At 34.8% G+C, this 25,509-nt stretch overlaps 2 protein-coding genes across 3 annotated transcripts in view; one reads left to right on the forward strand and one right to left on the reverse strand.

Annotated features, from left to right (window-relative positions):
• Positions 1-7,363: 7,363 nt before the first annotated feature.
• LOC149801435 (cAMP-regulated phosphoprotein 19-like) lies at positions 7,364-19,954 on the reverse strand. The gene is made up of 3 exons (XM_089955564.1): positions 19,739-19,954; positions 16,952-17,053; positions 7,364-11,058 (listed from the first exon to the last, which is right to left on the reverse strand). Exons 1-3 carry the CDS (start codon positions 19,829-19,831, stop codon positions 10,867-10,869), a joined length of 387 nt encoding a protein of 128 aa, XP_089811690.1. The 5' UTR covers positions 19,832-19,954; the 3' UTR covers positions 7,364-10,866.
• Positions 19,955-20,044: 90 nt separating this feature from the next.
• The window catches only part of LOC149801436 (isocitrate dehydrogenase [NAD] subunit alpha, mitochondrial-like), a 56,648-nt gene continuing 51,183 nt past the window's right edge, over positions 20,045-25,509 (forward strand). The window contains exon 1 of one of the 2 annotated variants that reach the window (XM_089955561.1): positions 20,045-20,169. In XM_089955561.1, the coding sequence (XP_089811687.1) occupies positions 20,122-20,169 (48 nt within the window). In that variant the 5' untranslated portion in view covers positions 20,045-20,121. The remainder of the gene's footprint in view (positions 20,170-25,509) is intronic. The other variant, XM_089955562.1, reaches the window with a different exon arrangement.

The raw sequence follows: 25,509 nt of genomic DNA on the forward strand, positions 1-25,509 counted from the left end.
ATGTGCCTGCAGATAATAGTCCATGTTGTATGTTCTACTGATTACTCCTAACAAACTGCACAGACCCAGATCTACTGGCATATTATGAAATGGCATATCTGGGTCTCTGCAGTTTGCAGTTGGACTCATAAGCGAGTTCATACAGTATATCATTTACTTTTGATACTCATGGTAACCAGTTGCTTCATTCGTAGAGCATCAGACCTGTAATCCAAGTCATGAGGTTTATAATCCCCCCCCCCCCCGGCCATCCTGGGTCAGTTGCCTCAGTGTGTCTTTGGGAAAAACACTTAGCTCCTATTTTTTCTGCATGATAGTGCCAATAATGTGTTAAAAGTACTACTGAAGACCGACAACAACAAAAAATCAAACAAGATGACTGATTTATCGTGAATGAAATATAAAAAACATACTGTTAAAGTAAAACTTCATCAACATTTTATCCTTAATAATGTTTAATACATGCTTTGCGTCTCTTATTTCTTTGTACTTTACACAATGGCTCATGTATTATGTAATTTTATAAGTGATACAGTTATGCAGTATACAGAGAAACCTGCCTTAAAGGACACTAAAAGTTTATATCTTATGGACAGATTTCCTTTATATATAGGTGAAATAAACAAGTACTGGGTTATCAAGGAAAATACGTTTTTTTAGAATTTTACTTTCACAAAGTTTGGAGAAGTGATTTGGTTTGGCTAATGAGGTGAACAAAGTTTGGAGAAGTGATTTGGTTGGTTGATGAGGTGACACAAAGTTTGGAGAAGTGGTTTGGTTGGCTGATGAGGTGACACAAAGTTTGGAGAAGTGATTTGGTTGGCTGATGAGGTGACACAAAGTTTAGAGAAATGATTTGGTTGGCTGATGAGGTGACACAAAGTTTGGAGAAGTGATTTGATTGGTTGATGAGGTGACACAAAGTTTGGAGAAGTGATTTGGTTGGCTGATGAGGTGACAAAGTTTGGAGAAGTGATTTGGTTGGCTGATGAGGTGACACAAAGTTTGGAGAAGTGATTTGGTTGTTTGATGAGGTGACACAAAGTTTGGAGAAGTGATTTGGTTGGTTGATGAGGTGACACAATATGTTATGGTGAGGAAGAGATGAAGTTATGTTTTGTGTCAGCTTTGACAGTTTCACAGGCTGATTGCAGTACTCCTCATTCACCAATGTCTGTTCAAAAATGATGTTTAACGATAACCTTTTATGCTTGCACTACAGATATCAGTAAGCACTTTACTAGACTTGCGGCAGAGATATCACAGAGTCTGATGAGAGTTAACAAGACTTGTGAATTATGTTCATAAATTTAAGAAAAGGGATTCATTTACATCTTTTTGAACATATTGGTGTTCATTATGTAAGTGCATCCACTTTCTGTGTTTTATTTATATCAGTTATCAAACAAAGCAACCAAGATAAAGGGTAGCATGACCTTTAATAGCTCTATTAATACCCCTCACCATTTACCTACTTGCTTTTGATCAGAATGGTCAACTTTTTTATATTATAACTTTACCATTTTTGTCAAGCCCTTATTAGTGGGCAGCAAGACATAGCAGTTAGTTTTCTGGCATTGGCAGTATCAACAGTTTCTTAAGGTTTTGATTATCTTCCATAAACAATTTGATAGATTCTTATCATACATGAAAATTTACACAAATTCATCCCATGGTCTAGTTGGTCCTAAATAAAAATGGTCTTGAGCACATCCATTATGGCCACTCCTACAACCATCTTGAAAATATTGTTATTGCTACTCCTCCCGATTGGATGGTCATATCAACATAGGGTTTCACTAAAAGTCTTTTTATGATGTCTACAGCAGAGATCTTGAAAATCAAGTTATTACTACTCCTGAATGGAAAGCCATATTTTGAAACACACACACACACTTGGCAGGAGAAGGATGAGGCAACCAGGTATAATTTGCCCTTCTTGTTACTAAATTTTTATTATTTATAACTCGAGTTGTGCTGATGTACTGTCATACAAACATACATACATGCCATCTTTGTTAACCATGGTTTTAATATGTTAACCCTATCTATACCTGTCAAATCAGGCAGGTACTTTAATGCTTTGTCCTAGAGACATCTATTGGATTTCATGAGTTACCTCCATTAGTATGTAATGCCAACTATCCAGTAGCTTGTAACAGTGGTACATTGTATGTCATCCAAAACAGGTGGAGGCATCAAAGGATACTTTTTAAGTTTCACATCAAAAGTATGACTCCATACCAGAGAGAAGCCATTACAGGTGTATTTGAGTGAAAGGTATTTGTACAAACATGGGCGGGCAATGGAACATTGCTTATTGATGAGACTATTTTCAAGTTGTGTGCTCCCCTTGTCTTGATCATATAGGAAGAGTGTTCAGATTTGAACAAATTAATTTCACAACTGAAATTCACCGACCAGAAGCACAGAAATATCTGCTTGATCTGCCATGTGGTAAATAGGGTTAACGTACTGGAACCTTGGCTAGTGAACTTGGTATACATAAACAGTTGGCAGGAGAATGGGGAGATAACTAAGGATAATCTACCCTCATTGACATCAGATTGGATGAGAGGAATATATCCTGATATACTGATGCCCTAAGTCAAAAAATTTCACAAACTTGAAATTTCACAAATTAAGTGCTAAAGTGAATTTGCAAAAAAATATTAATTACTGTCAGGACTATGGTGCAACATGGTGTATGCTTTGTCAATCATTTGAAAATTTTATCTTCAACATAATATATGTGGTCAGATTTTTAATAAAATTATAGATGCAAACAAATTATGATTGTCATAAATCTCAATAATGGTTGCCTGTGTGAAAATAAGTTATATGTGCCTTGAGATTTTGGAATGAATGTGTATAAAATTTCAGGGCAATCTTTCCAAGGTTTAAGAATATCAATAACAAATTTGTGCTAACAGATGGCTGACAGACAAAAATGTTGTTGCAAAAGCTCTTCTTGTCTTGACCAGTAGAACTAGAAGACATCAATTTTGTTGCCATCTTTGTCCAACAATAATGTTTTCTTCAAATCAGCTTTAGATGATGTTATCATTGCCCCTGTTGATGTAAGATCAACATACTTCTATTCTCCTTGTGCCTTGCTCCAGATCACTACAATATTTTCTGAGATCTGTGTTGTTTTCTATTTATTCTGCTTTATTTTTCTATCAATTTAATGTTGGATAAATTTATGAAAGTATTTTTGTCTGTTTCTACTTCTAAAATGATTAAACAATATATTTCATTATTGACATACAGTTTTGTGTGTGCAAGAAAATGTCATTTGTTAAACCAATATGCCCTTTTCTTCTAACAAAAGTACTCCTCTTCCTCCCTTATGAAGGAATTCCTAGAGCTAGAACACTGCTATTACAATATGCAATGCATACCAAGTCATCAGTATGGAATAAAGCATTTATTCCTACTTCCAACTGTATTGGTCATGAAGATGTAAATAAAGCATGGAAAAACCTATGTAGTCATGAGCTAAACTGAGATACTTAAACAGTGTTAGTAAGGCATAAATGTAGGTTACAGTGGCCTTCTTTGGTTGTAAAGATGCAGTATGGAGTTGGAACCAATTATCAAGTTTAATGTTTTGAACACTAAGCAGCACCTAGTTAATGACCTATAAACAAACATTTGAAAGTTAAGTTTGAAAAATAGATCAGAGATTTCTTTATGCATAGTACTTATCAAGATGCATAATTCCACCAAGTTTCATGATTCTGGGAAGCATAATATTCTAATATAGCCTACCAACAACTTGCCATCATGAGCTAATGTAAAATATAACCAACAACAATACACGATAAAATATAGGTCACAATAAGCTTCTTTTCTTTCAAGGGTGTGCTACTAGCATAGATGCATATCATCATCAATTTCTTTATTCTAGGATGAACAGTGTCTGAGAAATGACATCAGATACAACTGTTAAACCAGGTCAGTGAAGTGGAAAATATGGGCTATAATGACTTTACTTCAGTGAGGAATTAGTGCTTCTTAAGTTGTGTCCCATCAATTTTCATGATTCAAGTTAGGAAGGATAGTATGCACATAACATGCAACAGTTAAAAAGCAATATGCAACCCAAGTCAGTGAGTTGCTGAAATATGGGTGTCATTAACCTACTTTTGTGATAAAGATGTAGACCTTATCAAGATGCATCTCACTAAGCCTCATGGTTCCAGCTATAACAGTATATACAGGATGCAAAGTAAACGATGTGGTCATAATTAAATGTAAATTTTATTTCTCCAGGAATACTTACCCAATCATATAAGCATTATGAAAATAAACTTTTCTACCTCAAAAATACAACCCACTTAAAAAGACTTGGCTTCATCTTTCCTATCTTGGTCTAAGTATGTGTATATATAATGTAGATAAACAAAAAGCTCTCAAGACTTCCTCCCCTGCTACCACTAGGTGGCAGTTCTAATACTGAATGTTCTCCAGTTTATTTTTGAGCAAAACAACAGGGATGCTCCAATTTGCTGCGATGGGTTGGTGGATTTAAATAGTAATGTGATGGGTAAAGATTCTTGGAGAAACATAATTTTCTATAAAAGTTTCCTTTTCCAGTCAAAAATACTACCTACCAAATTAACATTAGAACAGAGAAGAGATGAGAAAATGCAAGAGTATACAATCTCAACTATACTCGCCCTTCACAGGGCAGCAAGATTACATTTTAAACAAGAGAAAGTCAAATGTTCATGCCAGCCAACTGCCTCCATATTATCTCCGATTGAAAAATTGTTTGAAAGTGAGGTGCGAGACAAATTTATTATTGAGGATCTTCAAGAGGAATACCTGATTATGAGACGAGAATAATCTGGACCCATATCAATCATGAGGTCAGTAACTGAGAGGTTATGGGTCATGCAGCCTTCAGCAGTCCTGACACCAGTCTACCAGATGTGCCACTTTCCATCATATGCTTTCATGGCAGAGGATCTTCTAGCTGTCAAGATTCTCTCCATGATTGAATGTCTAAACTTTTTTCTGTGAAAGACTCCCGACAAGAGACAGGTATGAAGGAGCATATCCAGACACAGATGGAATACTTATGACCTCAAATGCTTGAGCAACATGGGGGAGAGTCACAGTTATCATGCTAGGAATGCCTGTTTTATGGGGTTGGATAGATTGTTGACCCAGGATTTGTCCCACTCGAGAAGGCTCATCAGACCTATTCTGCAGCTGTAACTTTTTGTCAACTACCTTTGGGCACAAGCCCAAATCCCCCCACCCCATCACCAGTTGATCAAATGGGAAGAGGAAAGTTGCAAACAGTCTATCATTAGGTGGTACCACATAGCTCAAAACCCAGTGAAAGACAGGTCAAGAGACCACACAGTGTAGCAGTTGGCCTCTCTTCGACAATAGGACAGGGCATTAAGCATGTGTGTGAACCAGTGGAATGACTCCAGTACCATAATGCACAGTTCGGACATTATCAAGATCACCCTTATGTGGACCAAATTTTTCCAAGTATCTCAATTAGCTGTTGAAATGAGAAGGCCAAGGAGATGAGAAAACTCTCACTGATATTAGTGGCATCCTAAGAAGTCGGTTGGGGAAAACCCCATGTTGAGAGAAGTCAAAAAGTTTCAGGATGGTCACTGTGGTGACCATATTGGACATCAGATTGGTACCATTTTATTTAGGACCAAGCAGACTTCATAAGAATTGTGGTGAAAACCCCATCTTGATAAAACCATCCATGTAGAAGTAGCGATAACATGATTTTCAAGATGGTCACTGTGGCAATCATTCTGGATGTCAGATCAGCATCATTTTAATTCAGGACTAACTAGACATCATAAAGTCTTTCAGTGAAAAACTCTTGTTAATATGACCATCCATTCAGGTGTAGTGACAAGATTTTCAAGATGGTGGCCATAATGGATGTCACAGTGGCACCATTTTCAATTTGGACCAAGAGACATCATACAGTCTTTTAGTGGAAAAAAAACCCCCATATTGATGGGATGATCCATTCTGGAGGAGTAGCAACAAGATTTTGAAGATTGCCACTGTGGTGGCCATATTGGATGCATGAGCAACAACATTTTAGGGACCAAGTAGACCATGGGATGAATGTGTATGTAAAGTTTCAAGACAATCCTCCAAGATGTTTACGAGTAGTAGAAACAAACCTATGCGAATGGATGGACAGATGATGGACCACAGACCATCTAGTAATCTCTGACCAGTAGAACTGAAAAAGCTTGAACATTGGAGATCAGCAACAGATCAAAGGAAGATCAATGAAGCAATCTTATTGATTTTCAGGAATCATGTGATCAAAAATAGTTGAAAATAATTTTACAGGGCACTAAAAGGATTTGTAAGGACTTTAAAGTGTCATGGGCATTGAATTTACAAAGCCAAAATTTCAAATTTTCAAGGAAGCATACCTATCCTGAACAGTTGTTTACAGTATGGAGTAAACATCATAAGAGTTTACTTCATTTGTTTATATGATATATTAAAAGAAAAGACGTTTTTCATCATTCTGGGAGGCTGGATTCAGAAGTTTGTGGTGTCTATTTTCCTAATGTTAATGTTGTAATAATGTGTTTTATGCAGAGTGTGAAATGTATTACTCTCTTTTGCTGTAAGGGTGTAGTGTCAAGATGCAATCATTCATTTTGGTTAATGATCCTGACATGAACAGGTATTGGGAAATAAAACACATTATGAACCCCAAGTCAGCGAAGAATGAAATATTGACTAATGTGACATACTTTTGTGATGAGTGTGTAGTTTTCGTCAAGATGCATCCCTTAACCAAGTTTCATAATTCTAAATAACACAATACACAGAGTGTAAAAACATTTGGTCATGACCTTAACACAGAAACTCAAGTTTGCAAGATATGACCTTTTGTTCCAAGGGTGTATGCATACAATCATCTAGTTGGATGATTTAAGCATGAACATTGCTCCAGGAAAAAACATTAAACACATTTAACCAATGTCAGTGAACCATGAAAAACAAGTCATCAGCTTTTGTAATGAGAATGCCGTATTAGTCAAGATGCATCCCCGTATGATTCTAGTTTTAACAGTATGTAAAGAGGGAAAAAAAAAAGGAGCTAAAATGCAAAATCTTAACCAACAGTAAAACTAATCTACATCTGAAATTTACACCCTCTTCCCATTAGGCAGGTGCTATGAAACTCATTCTAAACTAACGAGGAAGAAAACATCAAGTCTATATATGTATTACCTTCAAAGGTGTTTATCCATACACTGACAACAGCACAAAAACTCTTATTTTATAGAGGTGATGTAAAAATGATGCTTGCAAGAGTGTAAAAAATAAGAAAAATATATGACCTTCTGAGTTTTATTTCATATACTGCTGATGTCAATAAATCAAGCAATTCAAACAAGAACCTATTATTAATATTATGTACAAGTTGTTTCATCAATATAACAATCTTCATCCTTTTCTCAGCTGTGATAACTCATCTACTATCGAACACAGTGGATGGAACACTATATTCTCTGATTGTTTCTTACAATGCACATTTTGTATGGTACATATATTTTAGTGTACAATAGTTCTGGTTCACTAAATAGTAATCTTGCTTGAAAACACACCTCAACTCTTCCTAATTAGTTTTGAAGACACAAAAAAAACATCTGCCCTAAGTGACTTATTAAAAACTTTTACAACGCAATTAATTTATCAGGTGTCTTCACACTGAACATAAAGGCATTAGTTGCAATAGTTGCAAATATACATGGATAAAGACTTGTTTGTTTTCTAAAACTTTTTATAAAAAAAAGAATACAATATATATATATATATATATATATATATATATATATATATATATATATATATACACACACACACTTGCTTTGAAGTCATGTGACTGCATATCAGGTATCAGGGTCTATGACACTTGTTGTACTGATTTCTTCTAAGCAACTGCATAGACCTAGACTACCTGTGCAATATGCAGCAGATTTGGGTTTATGCAGCTTGTGCTGGGACTAAACAGCTTCATGGTATTTTCTTATTTAGCTAAACACTAATACTGATAAATATGCAAGCCATTTATATTCCTAATTACTTTTAATATGACCAGGTACTAAACATCTATGTTAAAACATAATGCAGATACATTAACAAAGTACAAAATGCATCAAATGAACCTAGGAGACCAGACAGTTTTATACATATTTTGGAAACACCGAACATAAAGTCCAATTCAAAATTCAGAACATCTGATATAGCATCAGGATCAGATGTCTGAAATTAGGTTTGGAAGAAAAGCTGCCAAAGTTTCAAAATCCTTAACAAACTGTCAATATTCCCCCAACTCTATTTTATATAAAAAGCTTCATGTCCATCCATCTGGCATACAATCTTGTTAATATAACTGCAATTTTTTTTAATGGATTGCCATGTAAGTTTCTAAAAGTTAGTTACTGCATACTGTCAAAATCACTATGCTTCCAAATTTTTTTAAAGTTTTTGCCCTCTCAAACTTGCAGCTGACTTGTTTACATCAAGTCCTTAGTGCATGTAGATTGAAGATTCTAACATGTGCTGAATGAAGTACATATCTTAGTTTTGAACCATTTGTATCACTGCACTAAACTTTCATGTCACAAAAATACAATAGTCATCAAAGAAATATTGCTTTGAAAATGACTGCAATAATAATGTAGTGGTAGTTTGCTTTGATGACCATTAAATAAGTACATGTTTACTCACCTAAGGTCATCTTGCTAACATTAAGTAGCAAAGTACCTTAAAAGGAATAATGTTTTAAAACCAATGGGTACCAGCACTGCCTTCAGAGAAAACTCCCCTTTATCCAAGCTAGTTTCAGGTTTAAATAATTAACTGACCTATTAAGATTATTAAGATATTGAGTTGATTCACAAAGGACAATAACTCTGTCAAAAATAGTTTTAACCACCAAAAACCATAAAAAAATACATCAATATATGGCAAACTATATTCACATAAGAATATATTGAAAAGTTTCAGTTAAAAATGGTGTAGAGGAGACAAAACACTTAAAAGGTACATTTTGATCTATGCGACAATGCTCTTACCAAATTTAATCAGAATATATTGAATGGTTCTTGAGCTATGCTGACTGAGGTAACATTCCTCATTTCCACATGGACTAGAATTTGCTCCATAAACGGCACAACTCAAAATGGAATATACGAGACTATAATCCAAAATTGCATACGGGTCTTTGAGATAATGTACAAACCGAATATATCAGAATATGCTGAATGGTTATTGAGCCGTGCTAGTTACAAGAAGCATTCCATGTGATGATGTGAAGTGAATTATCAGCTCTAACCAAAGTGGAGTTGACAAGACAAAACACATGAAAGGCACTGCAAATTTGGGAGAAAATGTACACACCAAATCCATGCTGGATAAAATCATCTGTTGTAGTGAAAATATTTAACTGATGGCTGATGGAAGAAGTCACCAACTCATCAAAATTGGACCTGAAATGATTCAAGTTTTAAAAGGCACATCTTGTAATGGGCTACTAGCTTAACCATATGGCACACAATATGTGTGTGGGTTGTAGAGATTTAGTGGCCAGATTGTATATGGGTGGATGAATGGACAAGATCCTTAGGTAATTGTCCCGTCATGAAATAGATTAAAAATCTGAATGCAGGTCAAACTAGAAATGTGTTCCTGCAACAGCTACTTCATAACTATTTGAAAAACGACCTGAACACAAAACTTCAACAAGGTATGACAGACATACACTCAAACATACACTATATGCCCTACCTCTGTTGTGGTGGGGGAATAAAAGTATAATTTGCTAAACAAAAGTTAACTCAAAAGAGTTTTAAATCAAGACTTTCATTATTATTTTTTTCATTCTTATTACTATTGAAAATGTTTAATTCTCAAATTCAGAATCAAACTTCACAAGATGTGCTAGAAAAGTATTGCAATAATAAACTATTGATTAGAAGACGATATTCAACGGATCCTGCAAGGGGAGTAGGAAGTGTTAGTACACAATAATTGGTTAACATGAACTTGAACTAAATGAACAGGAAGTGAAGAGACATAAAAGAACAACCAAGCCACAAGTATAATTAAACTCGATCTTGTATTTTGTGTGTATACAATCAATTGTGTGGTAAAATGTACATTGCAAGACAAAATACCAACTGTACATATAGATCATCTGAATAATTTCTTCAAGGTTTTACATCCAAAGCTGTCTTGTTGATTTGACAGAAACCTTTCCTAATAATGGCTATTCTACTTAAATCAACCCGATATAGGGGGAATGCATTTTTATAATTCTTTTCGGTCCCCTAAAAAATAAATGAGTGTTCAATCATTACAGTTAGATTTTAATAGAATAACCATTAGAATATCAGATGAATGCAGTTAATTGATTCAGTTTTAATTTCAACTAACTTTTAAATAAAGCATTTATATAAATGATATTGTAGAAAAGCAACCAGTGATTAACACAAGTCTGATTTACAAAACACTATGTTTGCCCAAACTCACAAGTTAGTGTAACAGAAAGGGTACTTACGTATCTTGTTATTTCCACAGGTCTATATAATCATTAGAGCTAAACAGTTTGCCTTAAATTCTGCAACTGCATTTTGAATCGAAAATACCAATTTTTATGTGACAAAGTTCTCTCACTTTTGCATAAAAAAAAACAAATGCATAACTACACATGATCTTCCTAATTAATATCATTTTAATTTGGACCAAGATATCTGAGTGCTTTGAACTGCAGATTTGACTCAATTCAATTGTGATGAATGTATGATTTGGCTGCAACAGAACTGTGCATTAATTTCAGCTAGTGGAGTCCGTTGCCAACTTGCTAGTGGTGATTGATGCTTTCCGTGGTGGTAAGACTTCTGGCGTAGGAATGGCATCTCCAATGGACTCCTGTAACAGCATTTTTTCTGATGGTGCAAGAGGCTTTTTGGGGTTGTTTAACTTGGCTTTAGCCATGTTGTAGTCACCAGAATCAAAGTATTTTTGCTGAAATTGAAAAATGACTGATAATTAATGTTTTAGATGTCAATAATAAATGTTTTCTACAAAATGCAATGTTGCAATGTGGCATGGTAGAAATTATTCTTCGAATGGTTCACTTTAAAAATCAATGACAATTATTTCCCAAATGTTTATTTTTGGGGTGTGTGTTTTATATCAAAGCAAAACTCTGAAGGTTATATCACACTATGGAAAGTAAAGTGTCTTGCTCAATGACACACCAAGATTACTAATCCTGGCTGATATCATGGTGGCAGTCAAACCTGCATGCTTTAACCAGAGCCACCATGACTCCCATTATCCAACTGATAAAAGGGCCAAAAATGGCAACAAAATGAATTGGTTAGAGAATTTTAATCAAGTTTCCTGTCCTCTGCTGTGTCTTGTTTTACCAGAACATTAATTATTTACATGATTTAGATGAAATTAAATAATGTCACTATTTTATTTTATAATTGCTAGTCACAGTTTGAGTTATTTGCAATGGAGTCACCACAAAAGCTCTGCTTAGGAAAGTCTGATCTGTGGGGCTGAATACATCATTACTGTAGTGTAACAATGAAAATGAATGTACTGGACAATCAGGGACAAAAATCAACCCAAAATGCTAACAACCAAACGAATCCAAGATTGTGATGAAACAAGGCTGCGTACCGAATCGGGCTTCAGCTGGATAATGCTTGGTTGAGTTATGCTGTGGAAACCGAAGTCACCAAGAATGGACTGGAGTATACAGCTACATGGAAAATTTGGTTGAAATTGATAATGTACTGAAATCAGCAAAAACCTAGGTGTAAATGGACAACATTCAAATTCAAGGAAGTTTTGAACCACACCTACCATCAAAGTCCATGATCATGATATTGGACTACAAACTTTAACACTGCTGTAAAATATGTGGGCAGACATCAGAAGTAACAAAGTTTCAATGCCCCATCTCAAAGAGTATTACATAAAAGTGCAAAAAAGTGGTAGAAATTAGAGCAATGACCTTTACCTCAGAGATCAAACTGACCGATACACAAAATACCACCATGTTGAAAAGCACAAGTGTACCATGATTCATCCCTGTACCTCACCTGGCTTGGATAATTTAAAGATGAGATGAAAGAAACCTTAACATATTCAGCCATGACCTTCACCTTGCAGATAAGACTTGAAACATGCAATATAACAACTTTAGCAACAATATAGGGGTATACCATGCTTCATCCCTTAATCTCAAAAGGTTTCAAAGCTAGTGAGCAGAAGGGAAAGAGTGACTGAAATATAAAATATTGAATACTGAGCAGTGATTCTGACCTTGAAAAATCTTTCCAATGTGGTATGTGACACACCTTCTAGTGATGACATGTAAGTTCATCAGATTTCATGCCCCAATCTCAAAATTACAGAGCAGAAGCAAAAGTATGTTGAAAATGTAAAATATTGAGATGTGACCTTGACCCTGAAAATGGGACCCCCACTGTGGTATATAAGGTACCTTTTCTAGTGATGATGGATATTTATTCAAAGGTTTATTCTGTAATCTCAAACAGCTTTAACCTTAAGGAATGGAAGAGAAAAGAGTGATGTCCTTTGCTCTTCTTCAAAACTACAGGGGTCAATAAGGGGTTATAAATATAACAAACCATGAAGAGTTGCCAATTAAACTTCTACAAGAGCAATGTACAAACATGTACATGGATGCCAAAGTGATTGCAATGTAGAACTTTTGCCAATGCATACTACAGAAAAATAGTAAGGCGGCCTCATAATAAACATTATGGCCTAAACTAAAATTCTGTGTCATGACTTTAAGAAACTTCACAGTTTAGGATCACCGCAGTAAGGAATGGATCAAATGTAATGACATAGATTAAAACCAAGCCAAAATCATGTCAGTCGAATCAACACACACAATTTCAAACCAAAAACTTAACAATGGCAACAAGGATAATCTAAAATTCGCTGATATTCTAAAGTACAGATATGTATACAGCATAATGGTTTTGAAGGTAAATGCCCTTTATTAGTGAATTTGAATCAGGCAATATGTAAAGAGATGGTTTAGAGTCTGCCAAATAATGAATTTAGTGACTGGTCCAAGGATTAGTGCCAAGTTTTGTCCAACAGGTCTAGATATACTATTAAAAACAACCTTGTGCTTTTTCATTAATTACTCTTTAATTTGCCTTCACTAAAACTTTCATTTTTTGTCACTTTCTACTATTAATTCCCTACTCAAATGACTTTTGCTCTTGATGTCTATGGTGCCCCAATTATCTGGGGTTGATGACCAACAATTTGAAATGACCAAAATTTCCAAGTAGGTACATTCTATGGTGTCCCAGCACACCTTTCCCTTTATAACTTGTGCACATTGGGAAGCAAAAGCATGGACTGCACTATAAGTGAAGGCATGAGTTACAAACTTGCTAGACATCAATAAAACCGGAGTGGGGGAGGTGGGGGGGAGGGGGTGGTGGAGGCAGCGGCGGCTGGGCTGGGCTGTTTAATGGCCGAATTCTCGTTTTATAATTGAGTAGAGAAAAATTATAAATAAAGCGTTTTTTTCTGATGATATCGTATGTTATTCTCCCTTAAATTACATTTATTTTCAATATGTCCAACATCTGAAAAATATGTAACTAACATGATAATAGAAAAGAAAGCCCGTTTTTAATTAGTGCAACAATACAACAAATGCTTCCGCTAGCTGATATAAAAACAAGGTGGGCACTTAATTAGGTTCTCAGAGAAATGCTAGCAGACATAGCTGTTACAGTAAATTGACATATTTTATGTTTAATTATAAGAAGACAGAATGCACAATTACACTTCAAAGGAACTAAAAGATAGAACTAGAACACAAATATCAACTGATAATTTTTTAAAATTTAATTGGTATTTATTTAAGTACTGCCTCCACTAGGCATAAGTGATATTTTCATTGATCAAAATGTCCTTGAATATTGTTAATTGCAGTATATGAAGAATGTTGTTTGAAAAGAAAATGTAACAAATTATACGACTTCTTATTAAAAGGTGACATAAAAGTTTCCGTTGCCAATTTTGATCACGATTTTCTTCAAGTTCAACAAATAAGGATAATTTTTTTTGTATTATCTGGTTTGAAAAATGGAATCCATGCCTGACCCTACATTATAAGCGGGTTCACGAGTTATCAGTGCACAAGTTATCAAGGACGTGGTGTACATGGACCACTGTGAAAACGCGTCTCTTAAGCACTGGTGTGCCTTTCTTTGGACATGCTATACTTAGGCAATTCAAAAGAATGCTGGCATTATTCTGGCACTCTTCTACTATATATGGCTTGTAACGGCATATGGCTAAATTGCAATCATTATGTTGGACACTAATTGGGGTCTACCTGACCAAGTCGTAGACTACCATGTGCATTTATTCACTCATTTTGCAAAAGGCACATCTCAACCAGTCTTACAACCCCCCGGCATGGCATGGTTCAATAAATTTTGTACCCTAAGCCCATACATGCCAACTCCTGGCGAGGAAAAAGTGTAATCCAAGTGGACAAAAAGAATAATCCGTGCAGAAAAAGAGTAATCCATGTATAACACGATAAAAATTCAATGAGCATATTTACAAAAATGATTTATTTATCCCTCTGAACTTTTAACATCAATTACTGCTTCAAGTTTTCGTATACAACACTTTGAGCTCTAAAAAGCAACAGACTCTCATCTTGCATTTCAAAACACTTTGTACCAGCTGAGACCATAAATGTTTTGCACACCAGCAGAGCACTAAGTGCTGGGTTATCACAGAGCCTGGATCTAAATTCAGTTTTACTTTTGTTAACAATGCCGAACAATCTTTCACAGTCAGCATTAGAATCATAAAGAACTAAAATTCATTTCATAACCTGACAAAGAAGAGAAAATTTATATCTTACAGTTATTGGGTCTTTTAGCTGGCAAATAAAATGAAAAAATCAACTCTGTCCCCATTAAGTACATTGTCAGGTAGACTGCCAACTTGATACTTCAGGAATTCTCCTTCTAATTTATCAGCAGCCTTTCCTGCAGCATGGTGCATCATATGACAGAGACAACCTGATATGTACAATGATGGAGGCATTTTTCAAAATACAGAATGCAACTCCTTTATGAATTCCAGTCATCACTGATGTAGCATCAACTGAAAACCCCATACAGTTCTGCCAACTTATATTTATTCAAAGCATTATCAAGCAAATAAAAAATTGTTTTCTCCAGTGGAATCTACTGTTGATTCTGGTAATGAAAGAGGAGCACTCCGACTTTGCTCTTTTTGTTGTCAAAGTCTTTTACACAGACTGGGTACAACTTTTTGTTATCATAATCACTACTCCTGTCTGTTGCAATACTAAATGGCCCAATTTTCATGGCTTCTGCAATTTTAAGTGAAGTATCTTCTGCTAAACACCTAACAATATTAGATGATTTTGTTATTGTATATTCATATTTTCTGCAACTTTGGAATCAGGAAACATCCGTTTGAACAAAGGACCAATGTAGTCTTCTACTGCTAGGGGTAGTCCATGTTCTTTTAAGAACTCGGTACATAATGCCTCTGCATTTATAAAATTAGTGTCCGCAATTTAGTTCTGCTGTAAAAGAAGTTACTTTAGTACTGGAGTTAGTAAAACGAGCTAATTCAAGGTTTCTTTATTTTACCACCAAGACCAATATTAAAATCCTTTCCACACAGCCTGCAATGGGCATTAAGCTGCCCTAGAATGGAACGCTGTAATATGTAGTTAATGTATTATCTCTGAATCGATTTTGCATCTTTTCTAACCCATCTGTGAAATTATTTGAAAAACATTTTGCTCTAACACATGCATCAATTAGAATAAATCTGACTTGACTTTTAGTGCCAAATACCTACAGACTTGTTCTGTACCAGTTATCAATTTGACCAAAGAATCTGCGAGCAAAGATTACAATTTAGAAAACCAGTCTTTTCTCTTCTAACTAAGCCATACAGCTGCTATAAATAGAAACAGAGATCACAAGTCTGAAAGTAGAACCAGCCTACTTCTTGAAAATAGGGCATCTACTATAAATAGAACATAATGCTGTTAGGAAAGTGCATGTAAGTCTAAGGACAAGCATACTCTTATGTCGTAGTTGCATAGAAACCGTCTTTTCTAGAATACGGTCTGTGGGATTAATGGGATGTTAATAAAAATGAGAAAACAAATTATTCATTTATTTGGAAGGAGATATATCAAAAACGCGCAATCTGAATATATTTACGTATAAGGCATAATTTAGTGGAAAAAAGCGTACCGATTATGCCAAGGGCTATCACAGAATAAATTTTAGTCATCCCATCGAATATTACACGGAAGTATGATTTGGTTTTTCACATTTCCTTATAAAATATTATTAAAACATGTTTTCTAGTGGAGAATAATTATTAGAGACTCTTAACAAATGATAATGTAATTCATAAAAGCAAACAGCGACTTGTATGTGTTACTGAAATTAACCTGGTCCACCCGATTCTTTTTTCCTAGTCTGTGGGAAACCATCTAATGTTTAAACTTGTCAGACCCTGCACAGTGTTGCATGACCCAACTATATGTGTGGTCAGTGCTAAGAGGTTTATTTAGTGCCAGAACTGCTGGTCCAGTGGTAGGATGGAACCTGCAGCCTTTCAGGTATGAGTCTAGTGTGCCAACCACTGTACCACCATAGCTCCCGTCTCCCTTAGTCATCATTTACAACATACAGTAAAGTGCACTGGGTCAATTTTCATCCCCGAGTCCAAAGAAGGTGAAAAATGGTCAAAACACAATATGTAACATATAATATTAGATGGTGATGATTGATATCATATAGAAAAACGCATGGCAAAAAACACATACTCCTTTCTGTAACCGCTTGTTTAACAATGCAGATCCACCACCCATCTTTTTCAAATTAGGATATTTTGCTTTCAGTTTTTCCTCTTCTTGCTTTTCAACATCCTGCAAAGAAAAATATCAAAATTTAAATTCACACACAAGAAATTTTTTTTTATCTAAGTAAAAGAAGATTGTTAAAGTCAACTGTTTCTAATGAAACAATGCAGGAGAAAGCGGAATCAGCAAATTAGTACGAGGACCAAGTGATCACATATGCCTGCCCACTTTCAATAGAATTCTATCTATGCCCTAGTATGGCTAGGTTGACTGGAGATTAATGACCAATTCCAATGATATGGACCTTTGGTAAAGCTATGTGGTCTTGAATTTAATTTACTCTGCAGAAAGTATTATTTTCCTATAAGACCTACCGTGACATGACCTCTGACCTTTAAACTTCAGATTCAGGGTCTTAAACAACGTTAAGTGAAAAAGCTGGAAAAAATGTAAGACTCTTTTAGCAGAACTTTTTTCAGGAATAAAATGACTGCCCCCTGAACAATCATGAATATAAATTCCAAGTTTGATAAAAATTATATTAGAAATATCCAGTGTGGTACAAGCTAAGCCGATCAAATGCAAGATTGCCTCATTAGTGTATGTGAAATTTGTCTAAGATTTTGATCATATATTCCAAATTTGATCAAATGGTCTCCAGTTTTGGGAACAAGTTCACAGAGCACTCTATTATGTACTTTTGAGAGAGTGATGTGTAAGGTGAATCTATCTGCATTTGTAACATGCACAATTGAGAGAATGTTAGCATACATCTGTTACTTTCATGTACTGTGGCTGAAAATTCTTCGTTCATTTTACTTACTGAAATTGTACATAATCTCAACACACAGCTAACCAACATGAACACCCCCAAGCATTTAAAAAATAAATCAGCTTGAATAAATCACACTATCTTTAGCAGTTATTAAAATGGAAAACAAATTTTTGCCATACTAGAAAATACCAGTTTCTGAAAGTGCAATGAATGAACTACAAACTCTATAAAATAAAAGAAAGTTAATGGCTCTTTTTTTAACAATTTATCTTTAGTCAAAGAAGTGCAAAGGACCAAGTGGAAGAAGCAGTTTTTGACAGGTGCATATATGATGGAAGGCCAAGCTGCATACTCTATAATCAAAATTATAATCATACACCAAAATAACAGGAATTCAAAGTTCCTTTAACAATACCTATGATATACAAGGTCTTTTTAAAAAATCTAGGATAAAACCTTTGAGGACAACCTTGGAAATTATTTAGCTTTAAAAATTTAGCCAAATGCAAAATACAAAACTGTAGAGTGCCACCTCAATCACATGCAGATGACCTCATTACTATGCATTGATCCTGATGTATTGGAACTCATCTGAGATAATTAAGATATAAAGAGGATATTTTCATATACATTAATACTGGTTATAATTCATCCTGTGGTACAAACAGATGTGACATTTTAATGAGAGGGGAAGCCATCAATTTAAATGCATCTAATTTGTTTTACAAGATGAAATGTGTGTGTGTGTGTGTGATTGGATTTTTAACATAGCTTTAAAAACTTTTCAGTCATATTGCTATGATACAAGATGAAATATGTCCAATATCTACGCAGGAAAAGAAAATTGCCTTAAGGTATACCAAAATTAAGCCTGAATCAAAGAGCTTAGAATATTAAACTCACTCTTTAGCACACTACTCCAACCCCCTTGTTGTAACTTCACCCAGCTTTTAACTACTAATAATATATATAAGTGATTTAAGAGAGAGGTAGACTTGGAATGACCTATATTGAAAGTCATACAGGCCATGTAGGCATTCAATACTGTTTTAGTAATGCATGTCATTTTGGAGAATTTGACGACATACCTTTATGAAGATCCTAACAATACTTAGGAATGTCATTATTTACATGCCCCCAAATAGTACATACAGCTACATCAATGTTAAGGTATGTGGACATTATTGAATGAGATCAGATAAAGGTGTGATCAAGCACAATTCAGACTGAATGTCACAATGAAAGCTACGCATATTGATAAACAGATTTGTACTACCCTATATTGTAATAATCAGACTGAACATGCTCTTTTCTTGACCCAGTTTAGTAGCTTGTCATCACTGTACAAGTTCATACTGCTCAACAATTTTCATCTGGAAGTTTTTTGGCAGTTATGGTGCAAAAATAAGAATCCAAGTCTTTAGTTAAACAGAATTAGTTTTAAATTGGAAAACAACCGTTTGTTTCATCTAAGATGAGTAAATAAATGACCTGAATGACTTTTACTCTAGTCTACTGCACAAAATTCTATTTGTAACTATTTATGAACAGTTTTACATTTGATCGCAAAGCAAGTCCGAATCTGCAAACGCATTGCACCAGTTTCGCTTTGGTTAAAAACCCTCCAAACAATACAATTATATATATATATATATATATATATATATATATATATATATATATATAAACCCACACGATTTCCCCAATTTCACTCAAGCATTCGACTGATGTTGACCGTTTGAGACGACTTTGAAACAAGGATAATCTGCGACGCAGTGTACGCATTGTTTTATTTGTTTAGTCGTCAAACCACTAAATATATTTTCAATGCTTTTTATCAAATTTAAAGATTTGGCTGTCATAATGTAATTGTATTAAAGGACATAATATCAAATTAATTTATTTGACAATTAATAACACTCAAGGCCATTTTGTTTACAATCTGAAGCAGACATGTTGCAATTCAACATCATCACCTTAGGAGGAGGTGGTGGACCCATCTTCGCGCTTTCAGTTTCTACTTCATCTGGTGCAGAAGATATTTGTCGTGTATCTTCTTCTCTTGACATCTTGTAAAACAAAGTAATGGAACAATATACGATTGTGTTAATCTTTCAATCCCCGATTTTCAAGCCATCCGCTGAAAATGGCTCCAAATCCATATGTTGTTAATTTTAAGCCAATGAAATACTTTCTACTAATTTTGTGCATTGAGCAGACTGCTTCTTAAGTTCATTTATGCAAAACTTACATTTAAGACCTTAAGGTAACCCGACTACCAGCTGACGGGTAATAAAGCTGTATTATTCCATTGCGAAAATTGATAGTATTGACGAAAAACCTTCAGAGAAAGAAGAAAATGGCTGGCCGTGTAGTGCGGCGTCTGCTTCAAAGCATTTCATCGGAGGTTATTTGCTTTTTTGAAGTTTATACTGCAAGAAATTACTCTAATTTCAAAGAGAAATAATATTTAGTTCTACTGCATGAATTAAATTTAGTTTTGTTTGGTTTTAGTTCGTGATAACAACCTTCACCCTCAGTTATAACAACTTATAACAAGGTCACACGTGCCCGATCTCCGACTATACTAACTTACCCTCCCGTTTGTTTGTACCGCCCTACCGATTTTAAGAACGAAAAATACCGAGGATATAGAAAATAAACAAAACGTAGTTTTTTAATTCATTAGTTCAGAATTTCATACTTGATTGTCGCCAGCTGGCCCCTAACATTGCTATCTTGTTCGCGTTTCAAACCAAATGGAAGCTGTCGATGTAAACAACCAGTCTGAGACAAGACTGCTTACTGTCCTTGTCCAGTTCTAGAACAGTCTAGTTTTAATATTTATTAAAAAATATGAACAAACTGTAAAGATGTAACTCTTGTATGTATATGTTCAAAGGAATGTAAGACCAAAGTTAGGAAAGTGTTAAGAACTTCAGCGTCTCTGGCATAATCATCTTTGTGCTTGCTGTCCATAACAAATTTAAATAGTGCCTATATTTAAATGTCGAAATATCAGAAATGAAGTGGGAAGGGTCAGAGGCAGGTCTGACGAGTAAAGCAAATGTCATTGTCACTTACAATCAATTTGGGGTGTGGGGTTGGAGCCAATTGCCTATTGAAAAGTTTGAACATTTTGCTGCCACCATAGAGTGGCACCATAGAGTAGCTGCTTACTTGTGGGTCTAGCAAGCTTGAATGACCTTACAGTGAACCATACCAGCATGAAATTGAATGGAAGATTATTTATTTAATTAGAAATTACAAGTACAATATTCACTATGCGTTTAATCCACTGACAGATGAGATGAAACTCATTGTTTCCTTTACCCTCATTTATGCATATTTTTAAAAAAAATTGGCCCCCAGTTCTGACACTGGAAGTATTTTTGACATGCAGTCTTGCAACCCTTAAAGGAAACATTGAAAGTACAGTGTTGATGAAATTTGACTTCATTCTCGCAATTTGTGTTGCTAGTCACATGACAACCTAAATTTTACAACCTACATGTCCGTAGCTAGAGGTTCAATACTTGTGTGATATCAACAATAATCCCATTTCCAATGTTGTGTAGAAAACATTTTAAATATTAAATGAAAGTAATGTAATGTTGGTAGAAAAATGAAATGATATATAATTCTTAACATTCTTACTCTGAGAACAAGACCAGAAACCTGTTGCTGCTGTAGCACCCTGTAGAAAGCTAGATTCATCAAGCAGAGAGTGCATGTCAATGTGATAGTTATGTGATATGAACAAAAATGTTATTAACATACTCTGAGAAACAACTTGCCAATGATGAATTGTCTGACTCACAGACTCCAAAGAAATGCAAAGTTTATGTCAGCTCTGAGAAGGAGAGTAAATCTCCAAATGTTGCTTGAAAATTGTATGCCAGGTGGAAAAGTCAGTTTTTCTGTGGGTCGAAAATGCTTTAAAATTTTGAAATGGAGTGATGATGTGTGAATGACACAAGAATGCTGGAAAATCAAACCTGTTTGCAACTGAGATCCATTCCAATCATCAAAAAAGTGCTTTAAACTTTGAGGCAGAAAGGGTTGTTGCCATGTTTGTTGTGCAAGAACTTTTGCAAAGAAGTTCAAAATCATGCATTTGAAAATATACTATGTGCAGTGTGTAATTTTTATTGAATCATTCAGCTTTACAGTGATTGTCGTTACATAAGTCCTTTTACTTGAGTCATCGTAGCTCTTGTTGTGACATCCGTCTTTTTTCTGGTAGGCATCTGTTTAAACATCTGGGTTCTTCAGCTTGACATCAGTCATTGTTCAACAGAATATGATTAACACATTGGGCCTTGGAATAGCATTATTTTTGTAATTTGAACCTTGCATCAAAGAAGTTTTACAGATATGTGTTTAAAACAAAGGCTACATAGAAATCTCCAAATGGCTGATGATAGAGATGATGACATAGATTTTTAAAGTTATGAAGCATATCCAAAATAATTATATGGGAAAGTGTTAATGGAGATAATAGTGAGTGATTTTGATCCTGAAAATGGTGTAAAATATGAGTGTGATATAGAATCTGGAAGGACATAAATAGATGGCATGGCAGTCACACACACCCTCCTTTAGAAGTATTTTGCATTTAAAGATAGAAAATGCAGAATACCAAACCTAATCAAATACAGGTTATTTAAAAGTAGACTGTAATTTTCATTTCTTTGCTCAAACAATTTAGCAATGTGGGATCTTGTGCTAACAAGCTATATTGTCCTAATAGGGTTAAGATAAACTGAATAAATAAGGATAAAAAAATGAAATTAAGAAGTGAATATATCTATATGCAAAATACATCTGTCTGAACAAGCAGACTCTGGCATTTATGGACTTGAAATGCTAATACAGCATTTTGGAACAGATAAGAAATCTGCATTGTAGTCAAGAACTGATTCAAGAAAGTGAAACTTTTGTACAGCTTATATTAGTGAAACATTTTATTTTGGAGCAGAAGTATCCCTTTCAGACAGCAGACTGTGAAGTGGAGGGCAGGCAGGATTTCAGCACTGAGCATTATTTACACACAGATAAGGAACTGATTAAGTTTATAAGCAATCAACAGATAAATGCTTATACAACTAATGCAACATCTTTTGATTTCATTAGTGCATCAACAGAGGATAGCAGAAAGAAAGACAGATATGGAAGTGTTAGTTAAATATTAAACTTTGGACATTTTCTTCTCCCCCTCCTGTTTTGGCTACTCCCCATTTATTTTGTTGACAAGGGTGGAGCTCCTCTGTTTAGATAAAATCCTGGCAGCATCTTTGCAGTCATACATAATAGGAAAGAAAAAGGCTTGTGAAAAAATCAGTAATAACCATGTCAGTTTTATTGTCGTCTTGTTTGTCTTGTTGTTGTATAGTTTAATGCCATTTTTCAGCACAAGATAGGCTTTATATGGCAGCCAATATAAATGGTGGAGGATGAACCCAGGAAAACCCTGTAAAGAACCACCGACCCATGAGAAGCTACTGGCAAGCTTTCTCACATATCCAAATTTGCTGAACGAGAGACTTGAACCCAGACAGGTGAAATGGCAATGATCCATAACGGTGAGCGCTTTATACCACTTGGCCACTCAGGGCTCCATCTTGTTTGTCTCTTATCATGCCAAGTGTATCTCTAAAAAAATTAGTTTTCTCCACAAGCAGTGAACAATCCCAGTTGTGAGCTCATGACATTAGAAAAACAAATGACTCTTGAGATTTTGGGGTAAAAGTTAAATGACTTCCTATTTGAAATCTTTTGAGAACCCAGTCTTCCTACAAAACTGTATGCATTACATTACATGGAACTTATAGTCATATGGGCTTGGAAGACAGGATTCTCAGTGAAACTGGAGAGCAATTATTTCTTTTGCTAAAAATACTGAGATGAAAAACAGAAGCCTCTCAATCATTGGTGAGTAAAAATCCCACCAATTGTTAAACCTCTACATGACATTGAAAAAAAAGTAGGGTATTGTAGGGCCATTTTGGAAAAATTAGGTACTTTGATAAAAAGTAGGAAAAACTAGGGACGAGGGAAAGACTGTTTATGTCATAATTCTTTCCAGAGTTTATTTGACAAGAATAATGTGGCATCATATATTTAAATCCAAAAGAGGTGCACAAGTTACGCTTCAGAAAGGTTCTTCTGTAGCTGCCTTGAGCCTTAAAATGAGAAAATAACATTTTTTATCAACAAATTTGTAAATTTTTTAATTTGGAATTGTGTGCACTATATTGACTGATGCATTCTGTCACTGGCCATTGAAGTCATCAACACAGTGATTTTAGTGAAAAAATTTACTTTCCATTGTCACTTTTTCACAAATCTACATGCATCACTAGGTACTGAATGAAGAGAGACACTTTTACTTGGAAGTCAGATGCTACACCTGCTACTTAACCTTCCTGACTGGAGTCAACAACAGTCAGTAAGGACAGTTCCTACCAGTTGCTGTACAGTGTCTTGCTTCATTGTTTCAAAATGTACAAAAACACTTTTGAATGAAAATGTAACAAAACCACACACCTTAAAACTAAAAGATACTAACTTTTGAACAGATTTTGACAGAAAGATGTTAAGTTTCTCATGTTAATACAATATATGAAAAACTAAAAATAATTTTTATTTTTTCCAATTAGAGGTTGACTATTTCAATTAAATGTAGAAATAGTACATTGGTCCTGTATCATGTTTAAATTTATTCATTCTTTTCCATAAAAAAATGGTTTTTGTTTTAAGCCATATCCTCTCCCAGTCCACCCCAACCCCCCATTCTGTAGCATAATAAGAATAGAAGACTTAAATAGCTTAACTATGGCAGTTTCTAGCAGCTAATGGTCAGTGTTGTGTTTCAGTGTTTGAAAGTAAACACCTTGTGGAATGAAAATGTTTCTTCTTGTCAACAAAACCAAACTATAAAACATGAAAGATATTAGTTTGTGAACAATAAATTTGGAGAAATGCATATCGGTTCAGTTCTGATTTTATTGAGAAACTTTTTAATTGTGATATATAAAGCAAACCGTATCTAATAATTATGTATTTTCCCAATTAGGGACCAAACATTTAAATGTAACAAGTTGAAATGGTCATGATGTACATCTAAATTGATTGTTTTATTTAATTAAATTCACAACAAGTGTATTTTTTGAAAAGCTATTTCCTATCACACACCCTTTCCAGTAGCGCATTTGAGTAGAAGTTAAATTAACTCATTAACCCAAGGTGCCATGTTTATGTGTCAGGAGGTAGCACCCTACTTCCAAGCTTTATAGCATCTAGGTCATTTAAGATACACCAAAATGGGTGGAATTGTGGAAAAGTAAAGAAACATAACTCTACAATGATGCCAGATAGTTTGGACTTTCTACTCACATTACAAAATACAGCGGGACAAACATTTTTTGAGACCCATTTTTTTTTTTACACCAAAAAATTGTCCATTGTCAGAATTGGATTTTAGACTTTTTGGTCTGCGATCTAAGGCAGACCAGTCTGAACTGCCCACATACAGTTTAACCTTTGCAAGAAGTAGGGTAACTTGGGGATTTGGAGTAAAATGTGGCCATGACACAAAAATGATGGATCCAATAAGCAAAAAAAAAAAAAGTACCATTCTGCTCATGAGTGAGGCAAAAGCCAATGAAAAAGATGTTTCTAGCACTACTAGGCTTAAGGTTAAATGAACATCTCTTGGAAGCAGATGTATTTGGATGTATTCAGA

The sequence above is a fragment of the Sinohyriopsis cumingii genome, chromosome 4, assembly GCF_028554795.1.
Source record: "Sinohyriopsis cumingii isolate HCF-2022 chromosome 4, ASM2855479v2, whole genome shotgun sequence".
Classification (NCBI taxonomy): Eukaryota; Metazoa; Mollusca; class Bivalvia; order Unionida; family Unionidae; genus Sinohyriopsis; species Sinohyriopsis cumingii.

Coding starts and splice junctions, on each gene's coding strand:
- LOC149801435 (XM_089955564.1), bottom strand. CDS start 19,831: ATGTCAAGAGAAGAAGATACACGACAAATATCTTCTGCACCAGATGAA. Junction 17,054..19,738: donor GTCCACCACCTCCTCCTAAG/GTGATGATGTTG, acceptor TTTTCTTTGCAG/GATGTTGAAAAGCAAGAAGA. Junction 11,059..16,951: donor ACAAGCGGTTACAGAAAGGA/GTATGTGTTTTT, acceptor TTTCAATTTCAG/CAAAAATACTTTGATTCTGG.